Source organism: Anomaloglossus baeobatrachus, chromosome 1 (assembly GCF_048569485.1).
Source record: "Anomaloglossus baeobatrachus isolate aAnoBae1 chromosome 1, aAnoBae1.hap1, whole genome shotgun sequence".
In the NCBI taxonomy this organism is placed as follows: Eukaryota; Metazoa; Chordata; class Amphibia; order Anura; family Aromobatidae; genus Anomaloglossus; species Anomaloglossus baeobatrachus.
Window position 1 is genome coordinate 510,466,307 of NC_134353.1, and position 18,092 is coordinate 510,484,398.

Genomic DNA, 18,092 nt, shown 5'->3' on the forward strand with positions numbered 1-18,092 from the left:
AAATCTTCAATGGAATGGTTCACAAATAAATGTATCCAGGTGTTAGAATGGCCAAGTCAAAGTCCAGACCTGAATCCAATCGAGAATCTGTGGAGAGCTGAAAACTGCTGTTCACAAAACGCTCTCCATCCAACCTCACTCAGCTCCTGCTATTTGCAAAGGAAGAATGGGCAAGAATTTCAGTCTCTCGATGTGCAGAACTGATAGAGACATACCCCAAGCGACTTGCAGCTGTAATCACAGCAAAAGGTGGAGCTACAAAGTATTAGCTTAAAGGGGACGAATAATATTGCACGCCCCAATTTTCAGTTATTTATTTTTTATAAAAGTTTAAAATAAGCAATACAATTCATTCAACTTCACAATTGTGTCCCACTTGTTGATTCTTCACCATAACATTAACATTTTTTATCTTTATGTTTGAAGCCTGAAATGTGGGAAAAGGTTGACAAATTCAAGGTGGCCGTATACCTTAGCAAGGCACTGTATGTGGTAGTCATAATAAAAGTTTTTGATACTTTTAACTACTAGGCGAGAAGCTGCTGACATTTGCTATGAAATGATATTGTAGTGCTACCTTGTATTACGACTGCAGTAAATGTAGGCGTGATCTGTTAAAGTGTATGTCACTCCTCCCCTGGGAAGATGAAGTTTAGGATCACAGCATAGAGACATTTGTTGGTGACTGCAATGTTATGCATAGAACATGGTACTTTTGTGTTTAGTGACCAAGTACGATCCTAACCCCTAAATAAACATAAATAGAACTTGACACTCCAAATTCTGTATAGATGCAATTAAGTGTAAGTTATCCAAAATATAGAAGTTTCGGTCAACACATGAACCTCATCAATAATGCTGCACATAAGAAAATAAACAAGAAATCTGTGTGTAAATCAATAGCCAAACAATATAATGAAAATATACAAAAGAAAACCCAGTATGCTTGATAATTACCGTATTTTTCGCTTCATAAGACGCACCTGATTATAAGACGCACCCCCAAATTTGGTGAAGGAAAAGAGAATTTTTTTTTTTTTAATGTTAAATGGGGTCCATCTTATAATGCCAGTGTCCCTCTAACAAATCATATAGGGTATATGTCCCTCATAGCCCCCCCATCCTAAAATTAGCCCCCTTAATCTGGATATGGCCCCCTTATATTGAATATAGCCCCCTTGTGATGGCACACGTTCCCCTGTGCTGCCTATGGTCCCCTATGGATTGCACACGTTCCCGTGTTAGATAACGCCCCCATGCTGCTGCCCATGGCCCCTATAGATCGCACAAGTCCCCCTGTGTTAGATATCGCCCCCATAGTGCTGCCCATGGCCCCTATAGATCGCACAAGTCCCCCTGTGTTAGATATCGCCCCCATAGTGCTGCCCATGGCTCCTATATAGATCGCACAAGTCCCCCTGTGTTATATATCGCCCCCATAGTGCTGCCCATGGTCCCTATAGATCGCACAAGTCCCCCTGTGTTAGATATCGCCCCCATAGTGCTATCCATGGCCCCTATATAGATCGCACAAGTCCCCCTGTGTTAGATATCTCCCCCATAGTGCTGCCCATGGTCCCTATAGATCGCACAAGTCCCCCTGTGTTAGATATCGCCCCCATAGTGCTGCCGATGGCTCCTATATAGATCGCACAAGTCCCCCTGTGTTATATATCGCCCCCATAGTGCTGCCCATGGCCCCTATATAGATCGCACAAGTCCCCCTGTGTCAGATATCGCCCCCATAGTGCTGCCCATGGCCCCTATAGATCGCACAAGTCCCCCTGTGTCAGATATGGCCCCTAGGCTGCTGCCCAAAGTAAAATAAAACCCTCTTTCCTTATCTCCTCTAGCGCTGAGCTCCCTCCTGTCTGGCTCCGTGCTTCTCTTCCTTACTTCCTGGTTCTCAGTGCGGTCATGTGATCGGCACAGCAGACAGATCTCTGCCTGCCTGATCACAGTGGAAGCAGGGACACGGGGAGAAACGCTGCAGGGGTAAGTAAAGCTTTTTTATTTTAGAATGAGCAGCAGCCTGGGGGCCAAATCTAACACAGGGGTGGGCATGTGCGATCACACTGGGACGCAGGCTCATATAATATGCACCGCTGCCCCAGCCCCTCACTGCGTGCGATTTCAGCACCATTGGAGATTGACAGCGGCTGTGCATATTATATGAGCGGGTGCAGGAGATCAAAGGCAGCAGCCCGCAGCGTTCCCCTGTGCTCCAGAGCTGCTGCCCCCACCTCCCCTGGACGCTGCAGTGTACATATATATATACACATACACCCCCCCCCCCCCGTATATTCGGCTTATAAGACGCACCCCCTACTTTCCCCCAAAATTTGGGGGAACAAAAGTGCGTCTTATAAAGCGAAAAATACGGTACATAAAATGTGTGTAGATTATACACAGCAATGTTGTGTACCTTTTACATATTCTTTAATGTAATTGATCAGAATTATACAGAATTGTGAGTGCTAAGTTCTATTTACTACAATGTGATACAGAATTGTGGACAGTGTCATCGAGGATGGCTGGCAGTGCCGATTTTAATTGGCTAGTATGGCTAAACTTGCTATATCACACATGATAGGATTAAATACACAGATCAGCAGACTGTATCACAAATGATGGGAATATATATATTTATATTAGTTTAGCTGACTGGATCACACATGATGGTTTGCTGAGCCATGTATCTAATCATATCACATTTGATGGGATTAGATACACAGACTGTATCACACAAGATGGGATTAAATGCAGGGCTCTGAGGACTTTGTCACACATGATGAGATTAGATACATGGCTCAACACACATGGTAGGATAAGATTCATTGCTCAGGGGAGTGTTTCACACATGATAGGATTAGATACAGTCCCCTGAGCTGTGCATGACACATTACAGGATAAGATACACTCTGCTGAGTGTGATGCAGATCTGTGTATCGCATTTGGTATTTGATACATAACTCTATGGACAGTATAGTTTGTTTTTTTTATATCAGCCAGCACTTGGACCAATGTTATTCAATGTGTCAGTGTTTATCACCATTCTTCTTCTCATGGCAGTTGGGCATGAGAAAAAAATGAAGCATTCTACGATCCGACACTCAAATTGTATGCCACTCAACCATTCAACTGCGTGAATAACATGTGACTGCACTTGGATAACATCTAATTGGAGTCAAAATTCCACGGACTCCCAGAATGGAGAAGATGGAGACATTTTGTTATCCATTTTCCCCTCACAGTGTACTCCAATTCGGTCATCCGAAAGAATTGGATCACACTATGCTGACATGCGGATCAAACTCTGATTCAGATTGATTAGTGTGTTTAGAAAACTCGACCTGATTATCTTGGGTGAGAGAATCTATGGTCATGTGACCTTAGCCTAAGAGCCAGAGTTGTATCTTTCACACCCTCAGTGCCCACCCAGTTCACCTATAAAGCTCCATACAGAGATTCCTCTACAGTCCCAATTTGGATAAATCGCTGCCCCTACAAATTCTTTTTCTTATTATGCCTCCTATTTCACCCGGTATACGTTATCTTGACAGTCTCCTGCAGTCAGTAATGTTACATGTAAGGGCATTAGTATTCTCAGTGTACTGTAGGGCAACAGAGTCCTATAATAGTCATCTATTTTTATGTAATCTAGGACTAGCATAATCCCCTCTTCATATAATGACAAACTGATCAGATTACTTGATCTGTGTGGAGCCTGCAACGTCCATGTGCTCTCTTTCCCTCTCTGTGCACATCATCAGTCTTTCTAAAATTGCCAAGGCTCTCTGGCCACACCCACAATGACATCACCGTTTGATGAGCACTGCAGAATTGATGGCTGAGATGTTCAAAGTATTGACAATAAATTCTCTGACTGTAGCAGAAGTAAGGAGCTTAAAGGGTTATTCCCACCTCCAAGTTCCTATCCCAATATGTAGTAGGTGTAATAATAATATTAGCAAATACCTCCAATTAGAAATGTAGTATACCGTAGTTCTCCTTATTAGCCATTTCTCTTACCTCATGTGCAGGGCATTACAGTAGCTTAGGTATCCATGGTTACTACCATTAGCAGCTAACTATCCCTATATTCATGGCCATACCTTGGATACCTAAGCTACTGTAATGCCCTGCACATGAGGTAAGTGCCAACTTTTCAGAATAACGATACTACATTATTAATTGGAGGTTTTTGCTAATATACCTACTACATAGTGGGAGAGGGTCTTGGAGCTGGGAATAAGCCTTTAAGGTCGCATAACCATATGACCGCTCAGGAACAGAGCAAAATTGTGAAGTTTCCTTATTTCTGATAGGCTGCACATTGCTATAATAATATATGTTCCTGGAAAACCCCTTTAATTGCTTAATGGCTAGCAGTATAATAGCATACTGGCATGGGTCCTCTGAGGCACTGAATTGTTATAGCTCTCATTTTCTAATGGTTCAGTTATTAAAGGGGTTTGCCCATCTCCAAGATCCTACTCTAATATGCAGTAGATGAAATAATATTGGCAAATACCTTTTGATTAGAAATGTAGTATAGTTCTTCTGATTGCCCATTTCATGTGCAGGGCATTACATCTCAGGTATCCATGGTTATGACCACTGATATAGTGACAATTAGCGAGTCAGTTGCTAGTGGTCATAACCGTGAATACCTAGGCTGCAGTGCCCTGCACATGAAGTTCAAGACCTAAGTAATCAGTAAAACTATCCTACATTTCCAATTGGAAGTATGTGCTAATATTTTTATTATACCTACTACATATCGAGATAGGATCTTGGAGATCGAAATAACTAGAGTTGAGTGTGTACCTAACTTTCATAATCCTAAAGAGTACTGTCTAATACTCGCGTATTCATTCCGAATAGCGTGTGCAAGGCAAGTCAATGGGGAAAACTCGCAAAAGTAACAAGTAACTTGAATGCCGCACTGTTCATGCAAGTAGCGAATAGTGTGGCATTCGGGTTACTCGTTACATTCTGAGTATTCCCATTGACTTGCATTGCACATGCTATTCGGAACAAATACGTGAGTATTAGAAAGAATTCGTTATGAGTATAGCAAGTACGAATAGTTAGATCCTCGCTCAACTTTAGGTATAGCCCTTTAGACACTCATTCAATAGCAGGACCACAGTTGTGAAAAACAGCCAGGGATTTGCTGCAACAGACTGGATTAGAGATTACTCATATCCTGGCTGTTTGTATAAATCTTAACAAGTTTCACTAGTGGTTATTCTGCCAGTTATGGACCTTGGTATGTAGTTTGCCATGTCTGCTGTACCATAAAGTTCTTATGCGGTTCCTTTTTTTTTTTTTTCTCTCCAGATAGTCAAACGTGCTTTAGAAGTCTGGGGTACTGAAGAGGCCATAGAAGAAGCAAAGGAAGTTCGACAAGATAACAGAGATAAAATGAAGCAAAAAAAATTTGACAAGAAAGTAAAGGGTAAAGTACCAAAATATATCTCATTTCATCAATAGTTACATTACAGTATAGGTATTAACTTTGTTGCAGAAGAAATCTAGTTAAAATGACATTTATAACAATATTATATGCACTAAATATAACATATATTCAGGGGAAATTCATGCCTAAGTTTAGTTACCATATTTTTCGGACTATAAGACGCACTTCCCCCCCCCCAAATGTTGGGGGAAAGTGGGGGGTGCATCTTATAGTCTGAATGTAGGGCTGCGGGGAATGAGGGTGCTGCGGTGGAGCGGGTCATCGGGGGCACGAGCAGGCTGCAGCAGTGCCTGCCGTGACCACTTGGGCCCGCTCATTACATATGCACGCCCATCCTCCCGCCTATCTCTCAGCGCTGAAGCCGGCGCTGACAGGTGGGCGGGATAACAGGCGGGGGGGTGCACGCTTACTAAACAGCCAACCCCATGATCACCCCTGGAAACTACAGCCTGGAGTGATCATGTGCGGCTGTATTCGCTGCCCCCCACGCATCATCATCAGCGCGAGGTGCAGTGAATCCGTGTACTCACCGTTCCCCTGCAGCATCGCGATCTCCTCCTGTCTGTGCCGGCGCGGCTGTGTGTGGAGACTAGCAGTGCTCACAGCGATGACGTCATCGCTGTGCGCACGTGTCCACACAGCCGCACCGGCACAGACAGGAGGACATCGCGATGCTGCAGGGATCGTGGCCGGCTCCACACAGCGCTGCCGGCACAGACTGCCATGCTGCGTGGAGCGAGGAAAGGTGAGTATAAAAGTTTTATTTATTTTTTTGTGTACCACGGATGCAGGACATATAACAGGATGGGGGTATATGAGCAAGATGATGGCATATAGCAGGATGATGGCATATAGCAGGATGGGGGTATATAAGCAGGATGATGGCATATGAGCAGCATGATGGCGTATGAGCAGCATGATGGCGTATGAGCAGCATGATGGCGTATGAGCAGGATGATGGCGTATGAGCAGGATGATGGCATATGAGCAGGATGATGGCATATGAGCAGGATGATGGCATATGAGCAGGATGATGGCATATGAGCAGGATGATGGCATATGAGCAGGATGATGGCATATGAGCAGGATGGGGGTATATGAGCATGATGAGGGTATATGAACAGGATGGAGGTATATGAGCACGACGGAGGTATATAAGCAGGACGGAGGTATATGAGCAGGATGATGGCATATAGCAGGATGATGGCATATAGCAGGATGGTATATGAGCATGATGAGGGTATATGAACAGGATGGAGGTATATGAACAGGATGGAGGTATATGAGCAGGATGATGGCATATGAGCAGGATGATGGCATATGAGCAGGATGATGGCATATGAGCAGGATGATGGCATATGAGCAGGATGATGGCATATAGCAGGATGGGGGCATATGAGCAGGATGATGGCATATGAGCAGGATGGGAGTATATGAGCATGATGGAGGTATATGAGCATGATGGAGGTATATGAGCATGATGGAGGTATATGAGCATGATGGAGGTATATGAGCATGATGGAGGTATATGAGCAGGATGGAGGTATATGAGCAGGATGGAGGTATATGAGCAGGATGGAGGTATATGAGCAGGATGGGAGTATATGAGCATGATGGAGGTATATGAGCATGATGGAGGTATATGAGCATGATGGAGGTATATGAGCATGATGGAGGTATATGAGCAGGATGGAGGTATATGAGCAGGATGGAGGTATATGAGCAGGATGGAGGTATATGAGCAGGATGGAGGTATATGAGCAGGATGGAGGTATATGAGCAGGACGGAGGTATATGAGCAGGATGATGGCATATGAGCAGGATGATAGCATATAGCAGGATGGGGGTATATTAGCATGATGAGGGTATATGAACAGGATGGAGGTATATGAACAGGATGGAGGCATATGAGCAGGATGGAGGCATATGAGCAGGATGATGGCATATGAGCAGAATGATGGCATATAACAGGAGGGGGGTATATGAGCAGGATGATGGCATATGAGCAGGATGATGGCATATGAGCAGGATGGGGGTATATGAGCATGATGAGGGTATATGAATAGGATAGAGGTATATGAGCAGGACGGAGGTATATGAGCAGGACGGAGGTATATGAGCAGGACGGAGGTATATGAGCAGGACGGAGGTATATGAGCAGGACGGAGGTATATGAGCAGGATGATGGCATACGAGCAGGATGATGGCATACGAGCAGGATGGGGGCATACGAGCAGGATGATGGCATACGAGCAGGATGGGGACATATGAGCAGGATGATGGCATGTAGCAGGATGGGGATATACAGTTAGGTCCAGAAATATTTGGACAGTGACACAATTTTCGCGAGTTGGGCTCTGCATGCCACCACATTGGATTTGAAATGAAACCTCTACAACAGAATTCAAGTGCAGATTGTAACGTTTAATTTGAAGGTTTGAACAAAAATATCTGATAGAAATTGTAGGAATTGTACACATTTCTTTACAAACACTCCACATTTTAGGAGGTCAAAAGTAATTGGACAAATAAACCAAACCCAAAAAAAAATTTTTAGTTTCAATATTTTGTTGCGAATCCTTTGGAGGCAATCACTGCCTTAAGTCTGGAACCCATGGACATCACCAAACGCTGGGTTTCCTCCTTCTTAATGCTTTGACAGGCCTTTGCAGCCGCAGCATTCAGGTATTGCTTGTTTGTGGGTCTTTCCGTCTTAAGTCTGGATTTGAGCAAGTGAAATGCATGCTCAATTGGGTTAAGATCTGGTGATTGACTTGGCCATTGCAGAATGTTCCACTTTTTTGCACTCATGAACTCCTGGGTAGCTTTGGCTGTATGCTTGGGGTCATTGTCCATCTGTACTATGAAGCGCCGTCCGATCAACTTTGCGGCATTTGGCTGAATCTGGGCTGAAAGTATATCCCGGTACACTTCAGAATTCATCCGGCTACTCTTGTCTGCTGTTATGTAATCAATAAACACAAGTGACCCAGTGCCATTGAAAGCCATGCATGCCCATGCCATCACGTTGCCTCCACCATGTTTTACAGAGGATGTGGTGTGCCTTGGATCATGTGCCGTTCCCTTTCTTCTCCAAACTTTTTTCTTCCCATCATTCTGGTACAGGTTGATCTTGGTCTCATCTGTCCATAGAATACTTTTCCAGAACTGAGCTGGCTTCATGAGGTGTTTTTCAGCAAATTTAACTCTGGCCTGTCTATTTTTGGAATTGATGAATGGTTTGCATCTAGATGTGAACCCTTTGTATTTACTTTCATGGAGTCTTCTCTTTACTGTTGACTTACAGACAGATACACCTACTTCCCTGAGAGTGTTCTGGACTTCAGTTGATGTTGTGAACGGGTTCTTCTTCACCAAAGAAAGTATGCGGCGATCATCCACCACTGTTGTCATCCGTGGACGCCCAGGGCTTTTTGAGTTCCTAAGCTCACCAGTCAATTCCTTTTTCCTCAGAATGTACCCGACTGTTGATTTTGCTACTCCAAGCATGTCTGCTATCTCTCTGATGGATTTTTTCTTTTTTTTCAGCCTCAGGATGTTCTGCTTCACCTCAATTGAGAGTTCCTTAGACCGCATGTTGTCTGGTCACAGCAACAGCTTCCAAATGCAAAACCACACACCTGTAATCAACCCCAGGTTAAAAGGTCTGGACCTTTTAACTACTTCATTGATTACAGGTTAACGAGGGAGATGCCTTCAGAGTTAATTGCAGCCCTTAGAGTCCCTTGTCCAATTACTTTTGGTCCCTTGAAAAAGAGGAGGCTATGCATTACAGAGCTATGATTCCTAAACCCTTTCTCCGATTTGGATCTGAAAACTCTCATATTGCAGCTGGGAGTGTGCACTTTCAGCCCATATTATATATAATTGTATTTCTGAACATGTTTTTGTAAACAGCTAAAATAACAAAACTTGTGTCACTGTCCAAATATTTCTGGACTTAACTGTATGATCATGATGATGGCATGTAGCAGGATGGGGATATATGATCAGGATGATGGCATATAGCAGGATGAAGGTATATAGCAGGATGAGGTATATAGCAGGATGGGAGTACATACCAGGATGGCCGTATATAGCAAGATGGGGCTATACCAGGATGAGTGACATATATACATACAAGGCAGGAGGATCATTACCAGGAGGGGGTACCTTAGTAGAGAATTTGGGGACATTACCCTCATAACAGTGTCAGCAGCAGATCCTCGCCCCATAAGTGTGCCATGACCACATTTTTTGCTTAAAATTTTAATATTTTCCTATTTTCCTTCTCTAAAACCAGGGTGCGTCTTATGGTCCGAAAAATACAGTACTTACGTTTCTTTAAAGCAGAACTGAAATAAAAAATTATAGAACCATTTTGGCGAATCAAAGCAGTCAGATGTATAAATAAGGAAAGAGATCAGACTTGTCTGATGCCAGATATTTTATAAAGCTATTTCCTCATGCACCAGATATTCTAAATATGTCTATAATCGGGGCACTTTAGCATTGAGACCTGAATCTACCCTGACTAGTGGAAGGAGAGATGGAGGAATACTGCTGAGCTCTTCCTCACTCGATAGCACGCTTTTCTCCTGATGTTAGAAGATAGTGATATAGTAATAGAGCGTGCTATCGAGTGAGGAAGAGCTCAGCAGTATTCCTCCATCTCTCCTTCCACTAGTCAGATCTCTTTCCTGATTATTTTTGTGCTCAGTATGAACACCAAACTTTAAAGTTCTGCTCTGCTCATTTCTAGTAGTGACACTATGCTTTATACCTTTATATCCAGTTAGTCTAGGCCAGGGGTCTCAAACTCAGCTGGGTGCATGGGCCGTATATAGAAAAAAAAAAATTGAGAGGGGTCGAATTCTTTGCAGGACAAAGTGACATTTTTAATGATTTCATATTTTTTTCTATACATCTTTGGATCACTTTTTTGAAAATGTTTTGCTTGTTTATTATAACAAACCTGCACTTTTTTGTTTAGTTAAGTTTAAATCTAAAAAAGCATTTTTAATGGCAAAAAAAAGTCATGCTTTATTTTGAATTTTGTTTTACATTTTATCACCTTGTAAAAATGTTTTACAATTAGAAGCATCACATAGTAATCTCAGTCAACATCTTGTAGTAATGTCCCCATGCTGCAGTAATATCCCCCATCCGTGTGCCCTGGAGTATTGTGCCCATCCTTGTGGTATTGTACCCATCTTTGTGCCCTGTAGTATTATGCCCAGTAGTTTTGTCCTCATGCTTGTGGTATTGGGCCCATCCTTGTGCCCTGTAGTATTGGGCCCATCCTTGTGCCCTGTAGTATTGTGCTCATCCTTGTGGTATTGTGCCCATCCGTGTGCCCTGAAGTATTGTGCCCATCCTTGTGGTATTGTGCCCAGTAGTACTGTGCCCATCCTTGTGCCCTGTAGTATTGTGCTGATCCTTGTAGTATTGTGCCCATCTTTGTGCCCTGTAGTATTGTGCTGATCCTTGTAGTATTGTGCCCATCCTTGTGCCCATCTTTGTGTCCTGTAGTATTGTGCCCATCCTTGTGCCCAGTATTATTGTGCTCATCCTTGTGATATTGTGCCCAGTAGTATTGTGCCCATCCATGTGCCCAGTAGTATTGTGCCCATCCTTGTGCCCTGTAGTATTGTGCTCATCCTTGTGATATTGTGCTCATCCTTGTGCCCTGTAATATCATGCCCTGTAGTATTGTGCTCATCCTTGTGATATTGTGCTCATCCTTGTGCCCTGTAATATCATGCCCAGTAGTTTTGTGCCCATCCTTGTGCCCTGTAGTATTGTGCCTAGTAGTTTTGTGCCCATCCTTGTAGTATTGTGCCCAGTAGTTTTGTGCCATCCTTGTATTAGTGTGCCCAGTAGTTTTCTGCCATCCTGGTAGTATTGTGCCCAGTAGTTTTGTGCCCATCCTTGTATTATTGTGCCCAGTAGTTTTGTGCCATCCTTATAGTAGTGTGCCCAGTAGTTTTGTGCCCATCCTTGTATTATTGTGCCCAGTAGTTTTGTGCCATCCTTGTAGTAGTGTGCCCAGTAGTTTTAGTTTAGTAGAGGAGACCACAGCTCTCCGAACCCTGATCGCGGGCAGCTGCGGTCTCCTGCGGAGGAGACATGTGACTTCGCAGGTCAGGACCCGCTGTGTCCAGGACGCAGCGGGTCCTGATCGTGAGCACGGCGTCGGCAGGACTTTACTACAATTGAATCATTTGTAGTGCCACGCAGAGGAGATGGCTTCTGCCCGCCAATCAAATGCAAGGAAGTGACGACATACAGTGACGTTACTTCCTTGCATCTGATTGGTGGCCAGCAGCCATTGGTATAATGCAGACCGTTCCTCTGCGCGGCACCGCAAATTATTTAATTGTAGTAATGTCCTGTCAGGCAAAGAGCCGCGATTGTCACGGGGTCTGCGCGCTGTAACAAGCAGCCTCAGGGGCCGCATGCAGCCCGCGGGCCGCATGTTTGAGATCTATGGTCTAGGCAAATGCGACTGAAGCCATAAGCATAGGGTCACTATAGATCAGATATCCTAGTCTTCACATCCAACCTGCACTCTGGCGCCTGTAGAAAAATAACTAGTTTTACCCACCTTAACACCCCATGTCAGATATACCCGTCATGGAGCTCTTTAAAGACTTGGGTAGGGCCTCAGAAAAACAGCTGGCTCCACAGAGGGCAGATGACCGCTGTCTAACAGATTCCCTTTAACAGAAGTCAGCAGTCAGCAGGTTTTTGCTTCCCCAACTGAGAGCAGCATAATGTAGAGACACAGACCCCGATTCCAGTGATTTGTCACTTACTGAGCTGTTTGCTATCATTTTGATAAAATCATTTTATCTGCTGCAGATCTAGCAGTTATACAGAGCTCATGAATATGCTTGACTACCTGGCAGCATGACAGGTAGTCCTGTAATAGTAATCTCCTGCTATACAGTGATTTTATCAAAGCTACACTAAGCAGCTCAGTAAGTGACACACCGCTGGAATCAGGATCTCTGCCCCTACGTTATGCTGCTTTCAAACCTGGTGAGTGACAGGTGACAATCAAGGGCTGGCTGAACACCCCTATGCCTGTGGCTGGATGTCGTAGAAGACAGTAATTTTTACCACAGTGCCTTTACACCCCATGAACTTTTCCACATTTTTTTCATGTTACACCCATAAACCATGTATAATTAGCTTTACAATTTACAAATACGTGCTACTTCGTGTTGTTATATCACATAAAATCCCAATAAAATACATTTAAAGGGAACCGGTCACCAGGATTTTCCCTTATGAGCTGCGGCCACCATCAGTGAGCCCTTATATGCAGGATTCCAGAATACCGTACATAAGGGCCCAGGCCGATCTGTATATAAGGGCCCAGGCTGATCTGTATAAAATAAAAAAACGCCTTTATTATACTCATTTAGCGAGCGGTCCTGTGCCTTCTCACTGCTGCAATCACCGTTCTCCTTCTTCCCAGCCCAGCGTGAATGATGTGTCCTACGTTGAGGGCAGATCAATGTACTGTAATTTGCAGACATGAGGAAAGGTCGAAGAACGCATGCGCACTACAATACTTTGATCTACCCTAACTCAAAGTAGAGACCTTGCTAGAAACCTGGAAGTAAGGAGACTGCAGAGTTGTGAGCTGCTCAAGAGGCATCTTGAGAACAACCTTTTTAAAGGGTTGTACAACACTGGTCACTTTCACAGTGGGATGTGAGTGATGACCTAATATCAATACATAACTTGAATAAAGGCCCGGCACTCGACAACTTACAAAGTTTATAAGGATTTATTCCATATAAGCAAAATAACGGCATAAACTTGTATTTACGCCTGTATTTTGCTTATATGGAATAAATTCTTATAAACTTTGGAAGATTTGAAGTGTCGGTCCTTTACTCAAGTTATATACTGTGGATGCCTTCTTCAGACACGTGCACCTTGGATTGTGTGTCTCCGGGAACACTTGTTTCTGCATAGAAAATCAATACACACGTGTTTACATGTGTCTTAGCAGGTATACATAGATGTGAATAAAGTTGGAGAACCCTTTAAGTTTTCTGTGAAATATACTGGTTTTCCACTTGTACCTCCAATAGATACTGTATGTGGTTAGAGCCATGACATCCATCATATCGAATCCCTCTTTTGTATGTCATATTTCTTAAATGGAGTTTTGGGACACTGGCATTCACATCACATAGTTGGGCTGTCTTGCTAGTATTCATGAAATGTGTTTGGCTTCATCCTTAATTTTCTAAAACTTGAAAATATTGACATAAATCATCTATTCTACAGAACTTCGTCGTGCTGTAAGGAGCAGTTTATGGAAAAAAGATGTTGGCGGCCATCAACATGAATATGGGCCAGAGGAACATGTTGAGGAGGATATGTATAAGAAGACATGCACAACCTGTGGTCATGAATTAAATTATGAGAAAATGTGAATTTCATGGAAAATTTACTTTTTACATTTGAAATAAATATGAATTTGCACTTTCATTGCCGATTACCATTGTTTACACTAATTTTGATGATGGGGTGCATTGGAGTCAGAGGTGCCTGATTAATGGTCCTAAAAGTGAGGTAAGCTTCACCACAGATCTTACTGCAGTCAAAGACTGGAGTAAGATTAATGTTGTAAAGTACACTACAACTCGTCATGAAATAGACAAGCTGGCATCACCCCGTCCCACCCAAATGCCAGAAGTTGCAAAAAGTTTGCAACTTTTCAAAAGTGTTTCTACCACATTTTTGGTGTTCTTATACTTTCTACACTGTTTTAGGTTGTATAGTTTTCTGGACTTCTCTATACAGAATATATAAAATTAAGCAAAAAATAAATGGTTGCTTACATGATTTAGTAAGCAACTACAGTATATGGAATAAATGTATACAAAAGGAATTATATAGCAATATCAAAAAATAGTAGAATCCAGCACCAAAATAATAATATAAATATTTCCTTTTTATTTCAACATAATTTAAAATTTTTCCATATGTGCAATAAAAACTTATAGCACCTCCATAAAAAGCCAGGTCCACTGACCTTATCCGTTTTAGACAAAGCTTAATTGCAATATTAAGCATGGCCAGCACGCTGATATGCTCTCCATGATTTCCGCAGACCCATAGATTTGTAAGGGTCATTTAGATCCGTGATGCGGATAAAAAAATGTACATATCTCCATGAGTTTTTCATGGCTCGCTCAGAGATCAGACTTGATCAGAGACCGCAACTCTTCCATGTTTTTATTGTACCCAAGGACATAGTCTGGTTTAGGGATCTGTGTAGTGCGATCTCATACAGCAGTGAGGGTGCTGCCATTTGCGTGTTATAGTCAAGAAATGGACATCCCTCTTATACTTGATCACCAGCATGTTGTAAGTTCATTGGGCCATATGCTCACCTTTTTTTTTTTTTTCTCCAATTGTTTTTTATTGAAATTTTAAAACATATCAAACATTAAATCCACTACATAAATCGGGGAAAGATATGGATGTGCCAGCACGCAGCTAGCATAAGTGCACAAATAGTAATTTGTTCTGATTTGTTTATTTTCTATTATTTTCAAATAATGAGGTGTTCTAGCATATAAAAACAAGGAGATACAAAATACAGGAATATAAATTAAATAGGAATGTGTAAAGGATGGGTGTATTATGTCAGTGATGGATATCGCTAAGGTAGACTAGAGATTCCAGTTTCTAAGTAATTTGTTTTTGGACTAAAGATTGGAAGTTAGAATATATTCATAATGAATAATAACTTCTATTTGGCAGCCAAGCAGTGTCTGGCTGAGGTGAATATATGTACGACTGTCCATCGAAGTTCAACTGGAACATCATCAATGGCAACAATTAATACAGCCAGACAAGCGTCAGCTGAAAACTGGTGATAAAAAAGAAGACCATAGTCCTGGAAGCTTTAAACCTTTGCACAGCAGCACCATGCGTGATTGATCAAACAAGTTTGTGAACAGCCCTTCCAACAAAGAGATGAACAATTTTGATACTAAGCACTAAATAAGGTCTCCGATACCATCTCATATGGATTTTCTTCAATTATTCTAGATGGTTCATTCATGATGAGGTTTTCTGGGACAACGCTATGGAAGTATGTATGCCATTTATTTAATGAAGGATGGATACCTCCCATTTGATCATATATAGTCATTGCATACCAGCAGAAGGGACATATTAAATTTTTATATACTATTAATCAACCTTTTGCAAAATTTACTTTCATCTGAAAACAACACCTTGGACCACCGAGCAACAGTCCAGTTCTATTTCTCCTTGGCCCAGGTAAGACACTTCTGGCGTTGTCTATTGGTCATGAGTGGCTTGAAACAAGGAATGCGACAGTTGATGCCCATGTCCTGGATATGTCTGTGTGTGGTGGCTCTTGAAGCACTGAGTCCAGCAGCAGTCCACTCCTTGTGAATCTCCCTCAAAATTTTGAAAGGCCTTTTCTTAACAATCCTATCAAGGCTGCAGTTATCCCAGTTGCTTGTGCACCTTTTTCTACCACACTTTTTCCTTCCACTCAACTTTCCATTAATATGCTTGGACACAGCATTCTGTGAAAAGCCAGCCTCTTTACTAATGACTTTTTGTGGCTTACTCTTGTGGAGTGTGTCAATGACTGCTTTCTGGACATCTGTCAAGTGAGCAGTCTTCCCCATGATTGTGTAGCCTAATGAAAAAGAGAAGGGGACCATTTTAAACACTTAATAAGCTTTTGCAGGTGTTTTGTGGTAATTATTCTAATTTTCTGAGATGACTTTTGGGTTTTCATTGGCTGTAAGCCATAATCATCAACATTAACAGAAATAAGCACTTGAAATAGATCACTCTGTTTGTAATGACTCTATATAATGTGTTTCCCTTTTTGTATTGAATTACTGAAATAAATTAACTTTTTGATATTCTAATTTATTGAGACACACTTGTAGTTGGTAAGCAAGGAGAATATGAGGGAGGTTTAATATATTTCCCCTCAAGAGTTTGCCTACTAGAACTTTGTCTGGCAAAAAAGTTTTCAATTTACAAACATCTGTGAGAGACTTTGGTAAACCACTACTCTTTAGTTGACTTTAGAATAGCAGCTCTATGATAAGCTAGAAATGTTAGGAGTACTGAGGCCTCTTATATAGACTCCTATAAAACTGTATTGGTTAAGGGAAAAAAACCAAAAAAAACGTGTCTTTTGTGTTATCCTAGGATTTTTGTTGGCCTATATAAATCCCAATTAAAATATGAACTACGGCTATGAGAATGTTTGGGGTCCTTAAAATACCACGCCAGCGGTTTTTTATTTCAGCACTGCAGTACTGCTTCTAATCTAAGTCCCCTGGTCTTCTACTCACACTGGCGTCTTCATCTGCTATCAGCATCAACCCCATCTGTCCGCAGTGCTTCATGAACCGAGGTGGGGTAACAACTTAATGCACATAATAATAATAATAATAATAATTTTATTCATTTATATAGCGCTATTAATTCCACAGCGCTTTACATACATTTGCAACACTGTCCCCATTGGGGCTCACAATCTAGAGTCCCTATCTGTATGTCTTTGGAGTGTGGGAGGAAACCGGAGTACCCGGAGGAAACCCACGCAAACACGGGGAGAACATACAAACTCCTTGCAGATGGTGTCCTTGGTGGGATTTGAACCCAGGACCCCAGCGCTGCAAGGCTGCAGTGCTAACCACTGAGCCACCGTGCCACATCAAAGAGAACCTTGTTCTGACTCTCGTAGACTTGCATTGAGAGCTTGTGATGAAACTTCTGACTATAAACCAGTCAGAAATTGTGGTCAGAAAATGGTGCAGCAGGACCAGACCGACGTAGAAAAAAAAAAGGTGAAGACACCAGAGGGTGGATATAAGAGTAGTGACAAGAACCTTAGGTTAAAAACACCATTCCAGCATTACCACTACTTTAATGATCTAATGAGAGGATGGGTGTGGCCTGGCCAGAGATGTGAGAACAAGCTAAGAAGAGAGCTCCTGGAACTGCTGATTATCCTGACGTCCACTGGGCCGTGGAGAGGACAAAAATCATCCGTGCAGCAACCAGAGACCACCCTGCACTTATTGCACAGCTTGGACGGAGGTTACATGGCTGGGGGGACGAGCAGGAAGCAGAAGGAGGAGGCGGCAGGAATGGAAGGTACTGCACAAAATGGTGGTGGGACACAGACACCAGCCTCCAAAGTAGGGAGAGCTGCAGCCATCCATGCTACTGAAAAACTATCTCAGTATGCCAGGGGCACAGAATGCAGGGCTCCCACGGTGCACAGGGATGAAGTAGTTAAACGGGGGAGCTCTGGGCAGCACAGCCCTCACAATGCAGTGGGGGAGGGAGGAGAAACTAATGCAGACTCATCATTATCACAGCAAGACTTGCAAAACAAGCTGGAGCTCCCTACATCTATGCATAATAAATGTCCCCCTGAGCCTGCCACAACTGTGCAGGGTGCTGAGCCCATTCTGAAAGACGTGCTTGCAGCTATAGCTCAAAATGGCTCCATGATGACATCCCTCAGCTCCCAGATGGGCCAAATCATGGAGGAGTTATCGGGTGT

General features: G+C 42.7%; 1 protein-coding gene across 1 annotated transcript in view; it reads left to right on the top strand.

Moving 5' to 3' along the window:
• The window catches only part of XPA (XPA, DNA damage recognition and repair factor), a 77,224-nt gene extending 63,225 nt beyond the window's left edge, over nt 1-13,999 (top strand). Inside the window, exons 6-7 of the mRNA XM_075316090.1 lie at nt 5,347-5,464; nt 13,796-13,999. Coding sequence (XP_075172205.1) covers nt 5,347-5,464; nt 13,796-13,944 — 267 coding nt within the window. The 3' untranslated portion in view covers nt 13,945-13,999. The remainder of the gene's footprint in view (nt 1-5,346; nt 5,465-13,795) is intronic.
• Nucleotides 14,000-18,092: the final 4,093 nt, after the last annotated feature.